Source organism: Elgaria multicarinata, chromosome 3 (assembly GCF_023053635.1).
Source record: "Elgaria multicarinata webbii isolate HBS135686 ecotype San Diego chromosome 3, rElgMul1.1.pri, whole genome shotgun sequence".
In the NCBI taxonomy this organism is placed as follows: domain Eukaryota; kingdom Metazoa; phylum Chordata; class Lepidosauria; order Squamata; family Anguidae; genus Elgaria; species Elgaria multicarinata.
In genome coordinates this window covers 158,781,309-158,798,964 of record NC_086173.1, presented here as the reverse complement: position 1 = coordinate 158,798,964, position 17,656 = coordinate 158,781,309, and the positions used below count along the sequence as shown (strand labels likewise).

General features: G+C 47.6%; 3 protein-coding genes across 3 annotated transcripts in view; 2 read left to right on the top strand and 1 right to left on the bottom strand.

Moving 5' to 3' along the window:
* The window catches only part of LOC134395647 (uncharacterized), a 47,617-nt gene extending 32,717 nt beyond the window's left edge, over positions 1 to 14,900 (top strand). Inside the window, exons 6-9 of the mRNA XM_063121808.1 lie at positions 1,063 to 2,181; positions 7,004 to 7,723; positions 8,269 to 8,389; positions 11,594 to 14,900. Of these exons, the coding sequence (XP_062977878.1) occupies positions 1,063 to 2,181; positions 7,004 to 7,723; positions 8,269 to 8,389; positions 11,594 to 13,119 (3,486 nt within the window). The 3' untranslated portion in view covers positions 13,120 to 14,900. The remainder of the gene's footprint in view (positions 1 to 1,062; positions 2,182 to 7,003; positions 7,724 to 8,268; positions 8,390 to 11,593) is intronic.
* LOC134396163 (uncharacterized) overlaps positions 1 to 15,203 on the bottom strand; it is a 125,591-nt gene extending 110,388 nt beyond the window's left edge. The window contains exon 1 of the mRNA XM_063122562.1: positions 15,193 to 15,203. The gene's annotated coding sequence lies outside the window, so the exon portion shown is untranslated. The remainder of the gene's footprint in view (positions 1 to 15,192) is intronic.
* Positions 727 to 2,271, top strand: LOC134396235 (actin-like protein 7A). Its single transcript, XM_063122655.1, has one exon. The coding sequence runs from the start codon at positions 1,018 to 1,020 to the stop codon at positions 2,239 to 2,241; it is 1,224 nt and encodes a 407-aa protein (XP_062978725.1). The 5' UTR covers positions 727 to 1,017; the 3' UTR covers positions 2,242 to 2,271.
* Positions 15,204 to 17,656: the final 2,453 nt, after the last annotated feature.

The following is a 17,656-nucleotide window of genomic DNA, read 5'->3' as shown; positions in this document are numbered from 1 at the left end:
ACTCCAAAACACGCTTAACGCTGAGCGATGGTTAGAAAGCTTTAGGCTCTTTTTCTGATATGATCCTTAAGTCAAACACTCGGGGCGTGTGTATGTGTGTGTTTAGGGTATGCCACTGTCCAATTTGAGCTTCTCCAGACGCCGCATACGCTGGCACCTCAAGGGACGTGGCTAATCACCTAAAACAAAATCCCACGGAAGGGTTGCTCTGAGCCACCAGAGAAGATTGGTCACGCGCTTGTCAATCTCAGCCTGCCACAACTGAGCTGACTCTGGTTACCATGACTTTAGGGAAGGTTAAACCTCAGGCACAGGAGTCCCGTCCTTCTGCTAAGGACTAGCAACTCCCTGCCACCTGAGCCCAGGCCACAGACACCCAATCCACAGCAAATGCGAGTCCGAGTCTATGAAAAGCCTCACAGTACTTTTCACGGCCCGGTTCGTAGATAGCCAAAGTCCAAATAGCAAAGCATCCATATGCAGAGTGCTTCCAAAGTCCTAATCGGAGACGGAATCCAAAGCAGGAGGGAGGTCAGGCGTTGCGTCGAGAGATGAAACTTAGCAAAGCTTTTTCAGCTTTGCACCAGCATTTAAGGCCTATTCAAAGCCACTTGACAGGCAGGTCCTCTGACCTGTAAGCCATGCCCACGTGCCAAGAGGGCGGGACGGCAAAACCCACCAAGGTGACGCTCCAATCTGAGTGACAGCTTCCAAGAGCGGCTTAAGTTCCCAGAGAACCAACAGCTTCAAGGCCGCAACAAGGAGTAAGCAAGCTAGATCCCGTGAGAACTTCTTACAGAGATGAGCTTGCAGAGACATCTGACATTCTCAAGCTATTTCCTAATAAGTCTACCTACTGGCCAGCCTTGTACCTATACCTGACATCAAGTCTGTAACGTGGATGACGTCACAATGCCCAGTGTTGGCATCAAGATTCTGAAACCATGAGCATTCCTGCCATTTGAAGCGGACGGCCAGAGCCCAGACAGTGGACATAGAGGAGACCCAGGAAACGAAATGGCGAGCAGGGGCAGCGCAAGTTCTGGCTCTGTGCCATCCAAGAAAGGCACAACCGTACGGCCTGGGAGTGGGCTCAGGGAGGAGGGAGAGTCCACCCCAAGGAGGATTGTGAAAGAGACCAGAGCTGTTGTCGTTGATATCGGGACCGGCTCCTGCAAGTGTGGCTTCGCTGGAGAACAGAAGCCAAGCCATGTGGTCTCCTCCACCGTAGGGAAGCATTTCCAGGAGACGGCCAAGACAGGCGATAATAGGAAAGAAACTTTTGTTGGCCGGGAACTTCAAGATGCCAGCATCCCCCTGAAGCTGGTCAACCCCTTGAGGCATGGGATCATAGTGGACTGGGATAGCGTCCAGGACATCTGGGAATACCTTTTCCATAAGGAGATGAAGATTCGGCCCGAGGAGCACGCTGTCTTGGTGTCCGACCCTCCGCTGAGCCCCACCACCAACCGGGAAAAGTACGCGGAAATGCTCTTCGAGACGTTCGGCACCCCTGCCATGCACATCGCCTACCAGTCCAGGTTGTCCATGTATTCCTACGGGAAGATGTCGGGTCTGGTGGTGGAGAGCGGCCACGGCGTCTCCTACGCCGTCCCTATTTATGAAGGTTACACGATGCCCAGCATTACGGAAAGGGTGGACTACGCCGGATCGGATGTCACCCAATACCTCATGAAGCTATTAAACGACTCGGTGAAATTGTTCTCGGAGAAAGATTGGCAGGTCTTGGAAGATATCAAACAGAACTATTGCTTCACCTCTTTGGACTATCCCCAGGATGCGGCTGCGCCTTCCAGGAACCATGAGGTCGAGTATGAGCTTCCCGACGGGCAGAGAATCGTTCTCGGCAAAGAGAGATTCATGTGTTCCGAAATGCTCTTCAAGCCGTCCCTGATCAACTCGCAGCAGCTGGGGCTGCCCCTCCTCACCATGACGTCCCTCAACAAGTGCGACGTCGCCCTCAAAAAGAACCTGATGGGCAATATCTTGCTCTGCGGGGGCTGTACCATGATGAAGGGCTTTGCTGACCGCTTCCAGAGAGAGCTGATTAGGATGTGTCCAAACGACAATCCCATCTCCTCAGCCTCCCCTGAAAGAGATACGTCCGTATGGACTGGAGGCTCCATCTTGGCGTCCCTCAAGGCCTTCCAGCAGCTCTGGGTTCACAGGAGAGAATATGAAGAACGGGGCCCTTTTTTCATCTACAGGAAATGTTTCTGAGTTCCCAGCATTGAGGAATCTCTTCCTCGACACCCGCACCTTGCTCAGCTGGGTCCAGCTTGGTGGAAGAAGCCACCAGAACTGCTACTTGGCCTGTGAGCTCTGATGCGGTGGGTGGGTTGCTTTCTGTACTCGCTCTATTGAAAGCTCATAGATGTAACAGCATGCAGAATGTTAATAAAGTAGTTTTTTATATATATTTTGATACAAGTGAACAACTGTACATGTGGGTAAGACTTTCTGTTCAACTGATCAGAAGTGTACAATGCAACAACATTTTGTAGCAGCATAATGGTAATAAATCTCATTTCCTGGCATATGAGAGAGAAGGAATGCAACTGCTTTTCCTGCTAAGGCTGCAATCTTAAACTCACTTGCTTGGGGGTAAGCTTCACCGAACTCAATGGGACTTACTTCTGAGTAGACATGTATAGGATTGCACTGTAAATGGCTGTTCATCAAAATAAAGCCAGCACTGAAGGACAATACAACGAGTGGGGGAGGGAGTTGGTAGCCATCAGTGTAGCTAACTTTCCCCCTCTTCTCACACTGATCCTGTGTCTTTAACTGATAGGGTGACCATATGGAAAGGAGGACAGGGCTCCTATGTCTTTAACAGTTGCATAGAAAAGGGAATATCGTCAAGTCAGTGTCATTTGTATGAATGCAGCACCTGGTGAAAGTCCCTCTTCATTACTACAGTTAAAGCTGCAGGAGCCCTGCCCAGAGGGACCAGATACAAAAGAGGGCAGGGCTCCTGCTTTAACTATTGAGATGAAGAGGGAATTCCACCAGGTGCTGCATGCGTACAAATGATACCTGCTGAAACTCCCTTTTCTATGCAACTGTTAAAGATACAGGAGCCCTTGTCCTCCTTTCCATAGGCTCACGCTATTTAACACCTGCTTGACAGGCAGAAATGTATCAAGAGTTTTGCCTGACATTGTGGCCTTGCCAAAAGCAAGTGTCACTGCTGAATTTCTGCCAGAAACCACCCATTGAAGGCGGAGGAGGATGGCAGCCTTTGTCTGAGTAAACTTGGACCTGGTAGGTAGAAATTCAACGGGAGATGTTTCCTTTGGCCTTAAGGAAATGACGGGGTGGAAAGCTTCACCTGGTAAATTTCTACCTGTAGTATTCTCATTGAAAATGAAGGACCCAGAAGAAGAAAGGAACAAAACAGCAATACTGAGTTCCCTGCTCTTCTCTGCCAGGTTTGTCTCACAGGCCCGAGGTTCAAGATGTCGTGGGATTACAACTCCCAGCATCCTGACCATTAGCCACGCTGGCTGGGGCTGATGGGCACTGAAGTCCGACTCCAAACCATCTTGAGGGCACCAGGTTGATAGGAGAATGTAAGCATTTCTAGCAGAGCTATGTATGGGTTAAAAAGACAGAGCCGAGTTTCCTAGAGTGGCCAAGAACAAAAAAGGGGAAAGGGTGTGTGTGTGTAACCATTTGGAAAGGGCCGTTCCTGTTTTGGGTTGGGTTGGGTTGCAATAACAGGAAGAGGCCGGTGGCTGGCAGGGGGCTTGCATGGAAAGGTGAGCTATAACTGCCAATTCCAAGGGGAACGGGAAAATATTATTACTTCTCCTCTAGGCCTGGAGCACTGTGAAGGTGCGTGCTTTTCTAAACCTCTTTGCAAGGGAGGCTGCAGCAGGAGGGTTGGAAGAGAGGGAGAAAGGGAGCCTACATAGACACACACACATTTCAAGAGGCGCTGAGGCTCTTGCTGAATGCCAAATTCTTGCTGATTTAGTCGTGGAAATTCTGCTGCCCCCTTAATAAGAAATGTGGGGCGTTAATCTGGTGCTAAAAAGGTTAAGAGGTTAAAAAGGACCAAATTTACAAAGGGCAGGGTAGAGCAGGAAGCATTCAGCATATGCTCAGAGGTTGTGTCTCCTCTGAGACACCTCTTGTCCCCACCAAGCCCAGCAGAACACCCCTTTTTTAACCTCTCTGAGGTCCACTGCGGCTCTTTTTGCAAACTCAGAAAGCAGGTAGCACTAGTTAAAGCTGCAGGTGCCCTGCCCTCTTTTAAATCTGGTCACAGTATAGCTCCTGCAACTTTAACTGGTGTGATGGAGGAAATTTCACCAGGTTCTCCGTATATGCAAATGCCACCTGCTGAAATTCCCTTTTCAATGCAACTGTTAAAGATACAGGAGCCCTGTCCTCCTTTTCATAGGGTCACCCTAGGCAGCACTGTTCTTTCTGCAGTGGCTGTAAGGGGTTTGGGGGGAGGGATCGTATTCCAGAGTCCCCCTTGCACAGTCATAGCAATATCTATTACCTAGGGCGGTAGTGGGATCATCCCACACTAGAGGCATTCAAGATTCAGCTGTCAGGGATGCTTTAGGGTGGATTCCTGCATTGAGCAGGGGGTTGAACTAGATGGCCTTGTAGGCCCCTTCCAACTCTGCTATTCTATGATTCTGTGACCTTAGAAGATTCTATGTCTAGTTCCTTTAGGGTGTAATCCTATGCATGTTTACACTGGAGGGGTGTGTGTGGAATCCTACAACTCAAGAGTCCTGGCTGGGGAATGCTGGGACTTTTTTTTTGTTGTGGGACTTTTTTTCTGCCAAACATGCAAAGGATTGCACCTTTAATACCTGCAGAGTGTGGTGCAACCCGAAAGGGAGGGTCCCCGTGGTTTGCTGAGTGGTGGTCACAGACTCTCAAGACACAATTTCTCTCTCCTTAGAAGGTTTATTACGAGCAGCCTGCAGCGCTGCAAGGTGACAGTCCCAGAAGACCTGAGGAACTGCCCAACAATTTCAGGAAAGGTTAACATATTTATAGGGTCAGTTCTCCTGAGATACAATGGCAGAACCTTCACACCAATCATAATACAGCTCTGCAATACAGTAACCAATGAGAAGCAAAGCGTTTAGGCATGTACAGAGTTTAAGTACTTCTCTGACTAGAATACTATAAATGGATATTGCAATAGTTACAGGAAATACATCTCCATCTGTTTCTTTTTTGTGGTTAGCTTGCCTTAAAAATATCTCACTCCACCCTCTATCTGTCTAACCGTCTGTCTTGTGACATGGCATTTATGCATGTGCAAAGTGCAGATCATTCTAAGACTAGAAAAACAATACGTAGATGGGTATTGCAATCCTGGAACATCTGTTCCTTTGTGGTTACTACTCTTCCTGTCCTCGCTGGGAGGCTCACACTCCGACTAGTGTGTCAACACTTTTTTTTGGTTGAGCAAGTGTTGCTCAATATATTTTCAGCTACAGTTTGCATCAAATTGCTATAGAACTAAATTTCTAATAGAAAGGGCTTACATCAAAACAGGGTGGGCACAAACAGCCCATTCAGACATTTCCTCGACAAGAGCCTGGTGAAATTCCCTCTTCATCACCACAGTGAAAGCTGCAGGAGCCCTGCTCTCTTTTGTATCTGGTCACTCTACCAAAAAGGACAGGGCTCCTGGAGCTTTCACTGTGGTGATGAAGAGGGAATTTCCCCAGGTTCTCCATATATACAAATGACACCTGCTGAAATTCCCTTTTCTAAACAACTGTTAAAGATACAGGAGCCCTGTCCTCCTTTCCGTATGGTGGCCCTATTTTATGTCTTCCCCAAAGGAAGAATTCAACCACTGGGACAGAACCCTAATGAGAAGGAAATTTTATCTAGCTATCATGGCTAATATCAGTGGTTATTGGCCTTAATAGCTCAATGGGACCGCAGTTTATCTCTAACTGGCAAAGGAAAGTTATTGCCAATCTATTAGACTTTGGTGAGTCTAATCCAGCAAGACAATTCTTTTGTTCATTATTGAACATTTGCCCTGAAAAGTAGCCCCTGAGATGGGGCTTAGAATCAGCAGTTTTTAGAAACTGTGGGAAAGGAACCCATACAGACAGTCTTTGCTTTTATACGTGTTCCTTCATTTCGCAGAGAGTTTAGGCTATTGAGCAGTATAGGCTTGTAATAAATAAATTTCTTTTTTCTATCGGTTTCCTTCAGGGAGCCTACTGTGTAACAGGCGCTCCAATTTAAACCTCAAACCCATGTGATGCAAATAGCACATGCAAATAGCACTGGACCATCTCTGCAGGTAAACTTTGAAAAACGTAAGGACAGACAGAAAGCCAAGGATTACGTTTTTCCACAATGAATGCAAAGACAAAGATGCGAATTGAAGTGTGAAAGAGCAGAGCAGCTTCAGAAAAGGCTATTAGCAGCCTGAGATAAAATGGCTGTCGAGCAAGTGGCCTGAGACAAAATGGCTGCTGAGCAAGTGGCCTGAGACAAAATGGCTGTCAAGCAAGTGGCCTGAGACAAAATGTCTGTCGAGCAAGTGGCCTGAGACAAAATGGCTGTCGGGCAAGTGGCCTGAGACAAAATGGCTGTCAAGCAAGTGGCCTGAGACAAAATGGCTGTCAAGCAAGTGGCCTGAGACAAAATGGCTGTCAAGCAAGTGGCCTGAGACAAAATGGCTGTCGGGCAAGTGGCCTGAGACAAAATGGCTGTCGGGCAAGTGGCCTGAGACAAAATGGCTGTCAAGCAAGTGGCCTGAGACAAAATGGCTGTCGGGCAAGTGGCCTGAGACGAAATGGCTGTCAAGCAAGTGGCCTGAGACAAAATGGCTGTCGGGCAAGTGGCCTGAGACAAAATGGCTGTCAAGCAAGTGGCCTGAGACGAAATGGCTGTCAAGCAAGTGGCCTGAGACAAAATGGCTGCCAACCGGTAAACACCATTGAGCTCAGACGTCCATTTCCACACTACCATTTAGCACGGGTTGCTGCCAAAATTGAAAATGGCGGGCCAAAAACCATGGGGCCTCAGATCAGGGGAGGGTTTGGAGGGAGCATGTGCCCCTCGGATCAACCAGGATGAATTTCTAAACCAGGCAACGGCGAGGCAGATCAAGCAGGAAACGGATGAGGGTTTGGCGCAACACTGGGAAACGCAGTGGGAAGAGTTCCTGAAGACCATGGAGTCCCCTCACTTGGAGTGGGGAAACCCACAGTCCGGGGAAGAACCATCTGCGTCTCTTGCCTCTTCAGAAAGGTTGGCTAATGCTGATCAAGAGCCTAGCAGAGAGCAAGAAACTCGGACCCTAGCAGGCCTCAGCTGGCAAACTCAAAAGGCCCGTGGCCGCTTAGAAGGCACTATCCCGGGAGGCATCCTGAAGGTGAAAGAAGAGGCTGTGGAGGAGAGGAATCCAGAGGCGCACCGGCAACACTTCCGGCAGCTGTGCTACCGGGAGGAGGATGGCCCACGCGGGGTTTGTGGCAAGCTTTGGTTCCTTTGCCATCAGTGGCTGAAGCCCGAAAGGCACACGAAGGGGCAGATCCTGGAGCTGCTGATCCTGGAGCAGTTCTTGGCTGTCCTGCCCCTGGAGATGCAGAGCTGGGTCAGGGAACGTGGAGCAGAGAATTGCACCCAGGCGGTCGCCCTGGCAGAGGATTTCCTGCTGGGGCAGGAAGAGGCAGCAAGACTAGACAACCAAGTGAGTATGTTAAATTCTGAGGGGTCACGGATCTGTGACAGTGGGGTTATTGCTGCCCCCGAAACAAGTAGCGGCAAACTGATTGAAACGTGGTGGTCAGGGTTGCTTAGTATAAGCTCACGTATATCTTTCTAAAAGGCTGAACTGCCTCTGTGCTGAATATTACCCCCTATTTTATTTTTTAATTTATTACATTTATATCCTGCCTTTTCTCCTCCAAGGAACCCAAGGCGGCGTACATAATCCTCCTCCTCTCCATTTTTATCCTCACAATAACAGCCCTGTGAGGTAGGCTGGGCTGAGAGTCTGTGACTGGCCCAAAGTCACCCAGTGAGCTTCCATGGCTGAATGGGGGTTAGAACCTGGATCTCCCGATTCCCAGTCTGACACTCTAGCCGCTATACCACACTACACAGTCATTAGCCAACAAGGCCAATGGTAGCCCAGCAGCATCTGGAAACCAAGGTTGGAAACCGCTGGTTTAGCATTACGTGCAAACCTGCTCAGTGTTACAGCAGCTTCACAGGCCCTTTCATTTGTTTCAGTTCAGAGGTCTGCCCAAGAACAGTGTTTCTGTGGATTTCCCCAAAGAGGAGCCGACCCCGTCAGTCTCACGCCTCCCCATGGAGATCAAGCAGGAGAGCAACAGGGCTGATGTCTTAGTGGGTAAGTATTGCTATCCGTTGAGAGTCCGGACGAAGGTGGTGCCTGGTCGGCCTTGAATTTTTTCATGCAAGTGGCCTGTCTTTTTTTTTATTAAAAAACTAGCTGTACCCTGCCACGCGTTGCTGTGGCTCAGTCTGGTTAAATGGAAAAGAAAGAAAAGACAAAGCGGATGTTTCTAATATGTTTAATTTCACAATGCTTGTGGATATACAATATTTTTAGTTGTTCCATTGTCTGTATTATTATTATTATTATTATTTATTTATATAGCACCATCAATGTACATGGTGCTGTACAGATAACACAGTAAATAGCAAGACCCTGCCGCATAGGCTTACAATCTAATAAAGTTGTAGTAAACAATAAGGAGGGAAAGAGAATGCAAACAGGCACAGGGAAGTGTAAACAGGCGCCGGGTAGGGAGAAGCTAACAGTATAGAGTCAGAACAAACTCAATATTTGAAGGCTATAGGGAAAAGAAAAGTTTTTAGCTGAGTTTTAAAAGCAGCGATTGAGTTTGTAGTTCTCAAGTGTTCTGGAAGAGAGCGTTCCAGGCGTAAGGGGCAGCAGAAGATATCTGTGTAGATATAGAGATTGTCTGGTTTGCCCACTCTAGAACACGCAACATATAATTGTCCATGTGAGAAGCAATCTGTGTCTAGATCTAAACCGCACAATTCTAAAGATTGGCCCTGAGCTTTGTTGATGGTGATTGCAAACGCCAATCGAATTGGGAATTGCTCTGCGGGTACGACGACCTAAGTGTGATCTTCTGCGAGGCATTATTTGGATGAAGTAAAGCAGATTGTTTGGTTTTTAAAAAAGGATGTTTTTACGGTGAGGAGGTTAGTGGAAACTCCTGGCAGTTACCTTTCTTCAGAACGTGTAACTGTCACAGGTGTGACATCTATATTCACTCAGCCAATTGTGAGAGAACATGCAAATAGGAGAGAAGGCAGAGGCAGTGGATTGGCCTACTGGTTGGCGATGTCACAATGACCTATAAGAGCAAATAGGAAGAACATGCAAATAGGAGAGGAGGCAGAGGCAGTGGATTGGCCTACTGGTTGGCGATGTCACAATGATCAGCAGGACTGGTTTTGAGGAGGCCTATTTTTTCGATTTTAAGACAAACTTTTGTCCCCATATAGAACATAGTTACATAACAACGCTCGCGTATTCGAATGCAACGTTGTGTCAAAATTTCAAAGCAATCGGTGAAGAACTTTTGGAGATATAACGTCTGTTTCGAACGAACATTTACATTTTTATTTATATAGATTGCTTACATAAATCTAAATCTGCCTTCCCCCAATCCGGTGCCCTCCAGATCTGTTGGACTATAATTCCCATCACCCACCAGCTGATCTAAAGGGCACAACACAAAAGGAAAAAGGAATGGTGAGGGAAGAGGAAAAAGAAGTGAAGTCAGGCACCAGTTCTTCAAGCTAAATGGGAATTCTTATCATAACCAGCTGGAATGGAAACTGTTTATGGACAGGAGGAATGTGTTTGATGGTGTCTCTGTAGAGCTAACGGGATGGCTGCCACCAGGGGACAGTTTGAGGAGGAAAGGTCCATACCTCAGATTATGTGGGCACTTGAAGGGATTTAGTTAATGATTTCAGGGCCTGGGTAGGTAGGTATGGGAAGAGGTGATTCTTCAGATCCCAAAGGTTCCAAACCGTGAAGGGCTTTTATAAGACAAAGCCAACACTTTGAATTCAGCCCAGAAACAGATTAGGAACCAATGTCGGTGACAAAGTATTGACATAGTAACACGTTCGTAACACCCGGTCCCAGTTAGAACTCTTGCGGCCCTATTCTGCACTCGCTGAAATCTGAGCCCTAAAAAAATATATATATGGCCTGTTCAGATGGCACTTTAGGTTCTGTGGTTCGTGAAACCGTGGTTCTCTGGGGTTAGCATTAACCACAAGCCATGCTGCCGCACACAACCCTTTAAGCCATGGTTAGAGCCGCTAACCCTGCTGCAGATGGTCCTACTGTGGTTAGTGGTGATGGGCACCAATTTGGATGGCTTTAAAAAAGGGTTAAGAACATAAGAAGAGCCCTGCTGGATCAGACCGAGGGTCCATCTAGTCCAGCACTCCGTTCGCACAGGGGCCAACCAGCTGCCGACCGGGGGCCCACAAGCAGGACATAGATGCAACAGCACCCTCCCACCCATGTTCCCCAGCAACTGGTGCATACAGGCTTACTGCCTCGGATACTGGAGGCAAATAAATTCCTGGAGGCGAAGGCTATCAATGGCTAATAGTCCTGATGGCTATGTGCTAAGTCCAGTATCAGAGGCAGTAAGCCTGTGTGCACCAGTTGCTGGGGAACATGGGTGGGAGGGTGCTGTTGCACCATGTCCTGCTTGTGGGTCTCTGGTTGATAGCTGGTTGGCTACTGTGTGAACAGCGTGCTGGACTAGGTGGACCCTTGGTATGATCCTGCATGGCTTATGCACCACAGAATTTGGTACTGCAAATCGCATTGCACAAGACAGTTCCCTAGGGAGGTGGTAGGCTCTCCCACACTAGAGGCCTTCAAGAGGCAGCTGGACAACCATCTGTCAGGGATGCTTTAGGGTGGATTCCTGCATTGAGCAGGGGGTGGGACTCGATGGCCTTGTAGGCCCCTTCCAACTCTGCTATTCTATGATTCTATGATTCTATAAGACGCCTTAAACCTTGCTGCTTAGCCAAAATTTATTTATTTATTAAATTTATATTTATTAATTAAATTTATATACCACCCCATAGCCGAAGCTCTCTGGGCGGTTTACAAAAGTTTAAAACAGTGAACATTAAAAAGTATACAAAATTTAAAACCATAAAAAATATATAAAAACATCAGTATAAAACAGTATCTGTTTTAAACAACAACAGTTCTGGGGTCCATTCAAAAACAAACAAACTTAGCATATGTTGTTAAATGCCTGGGAGAAGAGAAAGGTCTTGACCTGGCACCGAAAAGATGACAATGTTGGGGCCAGGCAAGCCTCATCAGGGAGATCATTCCATAATTGGGGGGCCACCACTGAAAAGGCCCTCTCCTTTGTTGTCATCCTCCGAGCTTCCCTTGGAGTAGGCACTTGGAGGAGGACCTAAGATGTTGAGCGCAGTGTAGGGGTAGGTTTCAAGCCTTCATTAAAAAGGTTTCTCCTCTTCTGACATTCTCTTTCTTTTCACGCAGGGAATGATTCTTTCTTCACTACAGCAAGTGCCGTCGGGCTGTGTAAAAATGAGGTGGAAAATTGTGCTGTTGGATCTTTTGATCAAATGGAAACGTTTGGGTTGTCGGTGGGTGCTACCCAGCGTCATGATAAGCACACTACTTTTGAGAAGAAGCCAAGAAACCTTCGAGGGAGGGAAGTGAACCTCCACAAGGGCCTTGATGAAACCGTGGCCCAGGAGAAAACTCCAACAGGAGAGAGACAAAAGACTTGCAAAATTTGCGGGAAAACATTCAGCTGGAGAACGGATCTAATTAAGCACAAGAGGACCCACACGGGAGAAAAGCCTTACGAATGTTTGGATTGTGGGAAGAGCTTCAGCCAGGTATCGGACCTTAATATCCACAAGAGAATCCACACGGGAGAGAAGCCCTTCAAATGCTCTCACTGTGGGAAAACCTTCATCAGGAGCACGAACCTTATTGTGCACGAGAGAATGCACACGGGCGAAAAGCCGTATAAATGCTCGTACTGCGAGAAAACCTTCTGCGCGGGCTCGCAGCTTATTAGCCACCAGAGAATCCACACGGGAGACAAGCCGTATAAATGTTTTGAGTGCGGGAGAACCTTCAGCTGGAGTGCCACTTTTCGAAGGCACCAGAGAATCCACACAGGCGAGAAACCGTACAAGTGCTTGGAGTGTGGCAAGAGCTTTAGTTTCAGGTCCGTCCTCCTTGCCCATGAAAGAACCCACACGGGAGACAAGCCACACATGTGTTTAGACTGCGGAAAAAGCTTCAGCCAGAGGGCTCACCTTAATAGTCATCAGAGAATCCACACTGGGGAGAAGCCATTTCAGTGCGCACAGTGTGGGAAACGTTTTAGTCTGAGATCCGTTCTGGTTGCCCACGAAAACACCCACACTGTAGAAAAACCGCACAAGTGTTCAGACTGTGGGAAAAACTTCAGTAACAAATCCCAGCTGACAAACCATCAGAGGCTGCACACAGGAGATAAACCTTATAAATGTTTTGTCTGTGGGAAAACATTCAATCTGAGCTCCCTCCTTACTGGACACCTGAGAACCCACACTGGAGAAAAACCGTACAAGTGCTCATACTGTGAGAAGAGCTTCAGAGGCAAGTCCAACCTGGTAGCTCATGAGAGAACCCACACAGGAGAGAAACCCCATAAATGCCCCGATTGTGGGAAAACCTTCAGCCAAAAAAACAATCTCATTAGTCACCAAAGAACTCACACCGGAGAGAAGCCTCATAAATGCCCAGACTGTGGGAAGGGCTTCAGTCAGAAATCGCACCTCCTCAAGCATCAGAGAGACCAAATGGGAGAGAAGCCGTTTAAATGCATGTGCTGTGATAAAAGCTTTAGCGCCAGATCAGCTCTGGTGGCGCACGAGCGAACCCACACGGGAGAGAAGCCGCATGAATGTAAGGACTGCGGTAAAAGCTTCAGCCAGAAAGCACATCTCGCTAGGCACGAGAGGGTCCACGTTGCAGACAAGGCGTTCTTGGTGCACAGTCAGTAAAAGAGTTTCTGGATGGCTGGAAATAATAAGCAAAAAGGAAAACCATACTGTAAATAAACTATATAATGGTCATTGCGGGAACAACCCTCTTGCTCCCCAAATTGACAGTCCAGTCCCATCCACGCTTATTTAGGAATAAATCTCACAGAATTCTGTGGGACTTACTTCTACGCGAGCATGCCTAGATTTGGCCCACGTGTGTGACATAATCTTTAATGGCAAAGGTCAGGAAACTTTTCCCCCTCTTGGGGGCTGCATTCCCTTGGAAGTAATCCATCAGGGGGCGCACCCTATTGGTGAATGGGACAGAAGGCAGTGGTGTGCAAGTCAAGAACCAAAAGTGAGCAGTCACCCCTTTTTTGCTCTCTCCCTTTCTGCCACCTCCTTTCTCTCTCTTCTTCCTGCCACCTCCTTTCTCTCTCTTTTTCCTGCTACCCCCCTTTCTCTCTCTTTTTCCTGCCACCCCCTTTCTCTCTTTTTCCTGCCAACTCCTTTCTCTCTTTTCTTCCTGCCACCTCCTTTTTCTCTCTTCTTCCTGCCACCTCCTTTCTCTCTCTTTTTCCTGCCACCCCCCTTTCTCTCTTTTTCCTGCCAACTCCTTTCTCTCTTTTCTTCCTGCCACCTCCTTTCTCTCTCTTCTTCCTGCCACCTCCTTTCTCTCTCTTTTTCCTGCCACCCCCCTTTCTCTCTCTTTTTCCTGCCACCCCCTTTCTCTCTTTTTCCTGCCAACTCCTTTCTCTTTTCTTCCTGCCACCTCCTTTTTCTCTCTTCTTCCTGCCACCTCCTTTCTCTCTCTTTTTCCTGCCACCTCCTTCTCTTTTTCCTGCCACCTCCTTTCTCTCTCTTTTTCCTGCCACCTCCTTTCTCTCTCTTTTTCCTGCCACCCCCTTTCTCTCTCTTTTTCCTGCCACCCCCTTTCTCTCTTCTTCCTGCCAACTCCTTTTTCTCTCCTTTTTCTCTCAGCCTGGCTGCTTCATCGTCGTTTGAAACTTAATATGGCAAAAACTGAACTGCTTGTTTTTCCTCCTAAACCTTCTCCTCACCTCTCATTCTCTCTTACTGTCAACGATGTCACGCTCTCTCCGGTCAAGGAAGCTCGTAATCTTGGCTTTATATTTGATTCCTCGCTCTCCTTTATTCCTCATATCGAGGCAGTAGCTAAATCCTGTCGTTTCTTCCTGTATAATATTGCCAGGATTCAACCATTTTTGTCTGTCTCTTCTGCCAAGACTCTCGTTCACGCACTGGTTATCTCTCGGTTGGACTACTGCAACCTTCTTCTCTCTGGCCTTCCTTCGTCTCACATCAGTCCGCTGGTCTCTGTCCACCACTCTGCCGCTAAGATCATCTTCTTGGCCCGCCGCTCTGACCATGTCACTCCACTTCTGAAATCTCTTCATTGGCGTCCAATTCACTCCAGAATCCAATATAAACTTCTCCTGCTGACCTTCAAAGCTCTTCACGGTCTAGCTCCTGCCTATCTCTCCTCTCTCATCTCACACTATCGCCCTGCTCGTGCTCTCCGCTCCTCTGATGCCATGCTTCTTGCCTGCCCAAGGACCTCCACTTCCCTTACTCGGCTTCGTCCTTTTTCTTCTGCTGCCCCTTACGCCTGGAACGCTCTTCCAGAACACTTGAGAACTACAAACTCAATCACAGCTTTTAAAACTCAGCTAAAAACTTTTCTTTTCCCTATAGCTTTTAAATATTGAGTATGTTCTAACTCTATACTGTTAGCTTCACCCTACCCGGTGCCTGTTTACACTTCCCTGTGCCTGTTTGCATTCTCCTTCCCTCCTTATTGTTTACTACAACTTTATTAGATTGTAAGCCTATGCGGCAGGGTCTTGCTATTTACTGTGTAATCTGTACAGCACCATGTACATTGATGGTGCTATATAAATAAATAAATAAATAATAATAATAATAATAATTTCTAACTATGTTTGGGTTGTTGTTTTCCCCTCCTCTCATTCGTAGATGTTTTCTTTTCCCTAGCCCTTACTTCAAATAAAGTTTTCTTGGTGTTGAATATAACACTCTTCTACATTAGTATTGTTCAGTTCCCAGCACCTTCTACCATGAAATGTAGGCTTCTATATATCACAGAATGTGATGCTCAGCCAGAAAAAGCACACACAAGCAAAGTACACAGCTGAGTGGCAGAACGCCCTATGCGAGCAAACGACAAGCTGTGGTGCAGCTTTCTCTCCCCCTGGAAAATCCCAGCGGGTGCCTCTGTTTTAGAGGAATCATAGAATCATAGTAGAGTTGGAAGGGGCCTACAAGGCCATCGAGTCCCACCCCTTGCTCATTGCAGGAATCTTTGTTTTTTTATTATTATTATTTACCTTAAAGCATCCCTGATAGATGGCTGTCCAGTTGCCTCTTGAAGGCCTCTAGGGTGAGAGAGGAGCCCATGACCTCCTTAGGTCATTGGTTCCATTGTCATACTGCTCTAACAGCCAGGAAGTTTTTCCTGATGTCCAGCCGAAATCTGGCTTCCGGTCACTTGAGCCCCTTATTCTGTGTCCTGCACTCTGGGATGATCGAGAAGAGATCCTGGCCCTCCTCTGTGTGACAACCTTTGAGGAGTGCCATCATGCCTCAATCTTCTCTTCTCCAGGCTAAACATGCCCAGTTCTTTCAGTCTCTCTTCATAGGGCTTTGTTTCCAGACCCCTATTCATCCTGGTTGCCCTCCTTTGAACACGCTCCAGCTTGTCTGCGTCCTTCTTGAAGTGTGGAGCCCAGAACTGGACACAATACTCAAGATGAGGCCTAACCAGGGCTGAATAGAGGGGAACTCCCAGCAACTGCAAGGCTTCTGAAGGAAGAGGCACCCTTGTATTAAGAGAGATGGTGACAATTGGGGTAGCTTTAAAGACCTAGGGACAGCTCAGAAGATCCAGGTCCCATGTGCAGGTGGCCTCCCATTACACTGCCCATGCCCTAAAGTATTTTCCAATAACGAATGCTGTAATTTGGCCTCTTGTAGTGAAATAAAACCTTTCCATTTTTCCCCTTTAAATGCTACGTACACCACGTTTTCTGCAAACGTTCGATCAGTAATGTGGAGGATTGTGCCATTTCCGGGACATTGAAATCTTGGCAGGTGTTAACAGATACCAGGTGCAAATCTGGTGCGAGTGCACAGAATCATTCAGAGACCCGAAGGGTTTAATACACCCTGGACAATAGTGGTGTGACTCCTTGCAATATGTAGCCCTCAGGGGGGAATATCTAGAGCCCAAAATGCTATTTTGGGCTGCATTAATAGAAGTATAGCTTCCAAATCACGTGAGGTACTGGTTCCTCTCTATTCAGCCCTGGTTAGGCCTCATCTAGAGTATTGCGTCCAGTTCTGGGCTCCGCAATTCAAGAAGGACGCAGACAAGCTGGAGCATGTTTGATCAGGGGTCTGGAAACAAAGCCCTATGAAGAGAGACTGAAAGAACTGGGCCTGTTTAGCCTGGAGAAGAGAACACTGAGGGGAGACATTACAGCACTCTTCAAATACTTAAAAGGTTGTCACACAGAGGAGGGCCAGGATCTCTTCTCGATCATCCCAGAGTGCAGGACACGGAATAACGGGCTCAAGTTAAAGGATGCCAGATTCCAGCTGGACATCAGGAAAAACTTCCTGACTGTTAGAGCAGTACGACAATGGAACCAGTTACCTAGGATGGTTGTGGGCTCTCCCACACTAGAGACATTCAAGAGGCAGCTGGACAACCACCTGTCAGGGATGCTTTAGGGTGGATTCCTGCATTGAGCAGGGGGTTAGACTCGATGGCCTTGTAGGCCCCTTCCAACTCTGCTATTCTATGAGAGTTCAATTCCTTTTTGATCCTGAAGGGCTACAGGAGGGAAGGGAGGTTCTGAGGAGAAAAAAGGAGACTGATGGTGAAGAACGGCCCTGAGGAAATGGAGGAGAGTGACAGAAAAGACAGGTCCTGAGGAGGCCGAGGCCTGGTTCAGACAACACGCTAAACCATGCTGCTTAACCACAAAATGGTTAAGGGAATTCCCTTAACCATTTTGTGGTTAAGCAGCATGGTTTAGCGTGTTGTCTGAACCGGGCCTGAGAAAGGACCAGGAAAAAAGCAACAGCAATAGCCAGTGGTCCGAAATCCCTTTTGGTCATTTTGCGCATTTGGGATTTTGACAGAGTGCCCCTAAATGACTGCTCACAAGGGTGCCCTCTCCGTTCATGAAATGGCTACCGTGGTGGGCTTCGCCAGTCACAAAACGCTCAGTATCCAGAAAGCAAACTGGTGGGGCTGAAACAAAAGACACTTGTCCAAAACAGAGGAGGGGTCCAAGCTCCAAATCCACTCTCTTGAACCCAAATAAAGATGGTGCTAGAGGGTGGCACACTCCGTTTAAAATATACACACATTTTGATTGTAAAACATGTTATGAAACAAAATAAAAATCAGGGATCCTGGCTGACATCAAGCAAGACATCTGGGGTCACGTTGGCACCAATGGACACCACGTTGCAGAGCCTAGGGCTAGGCCAAGCAGGTGTCCCA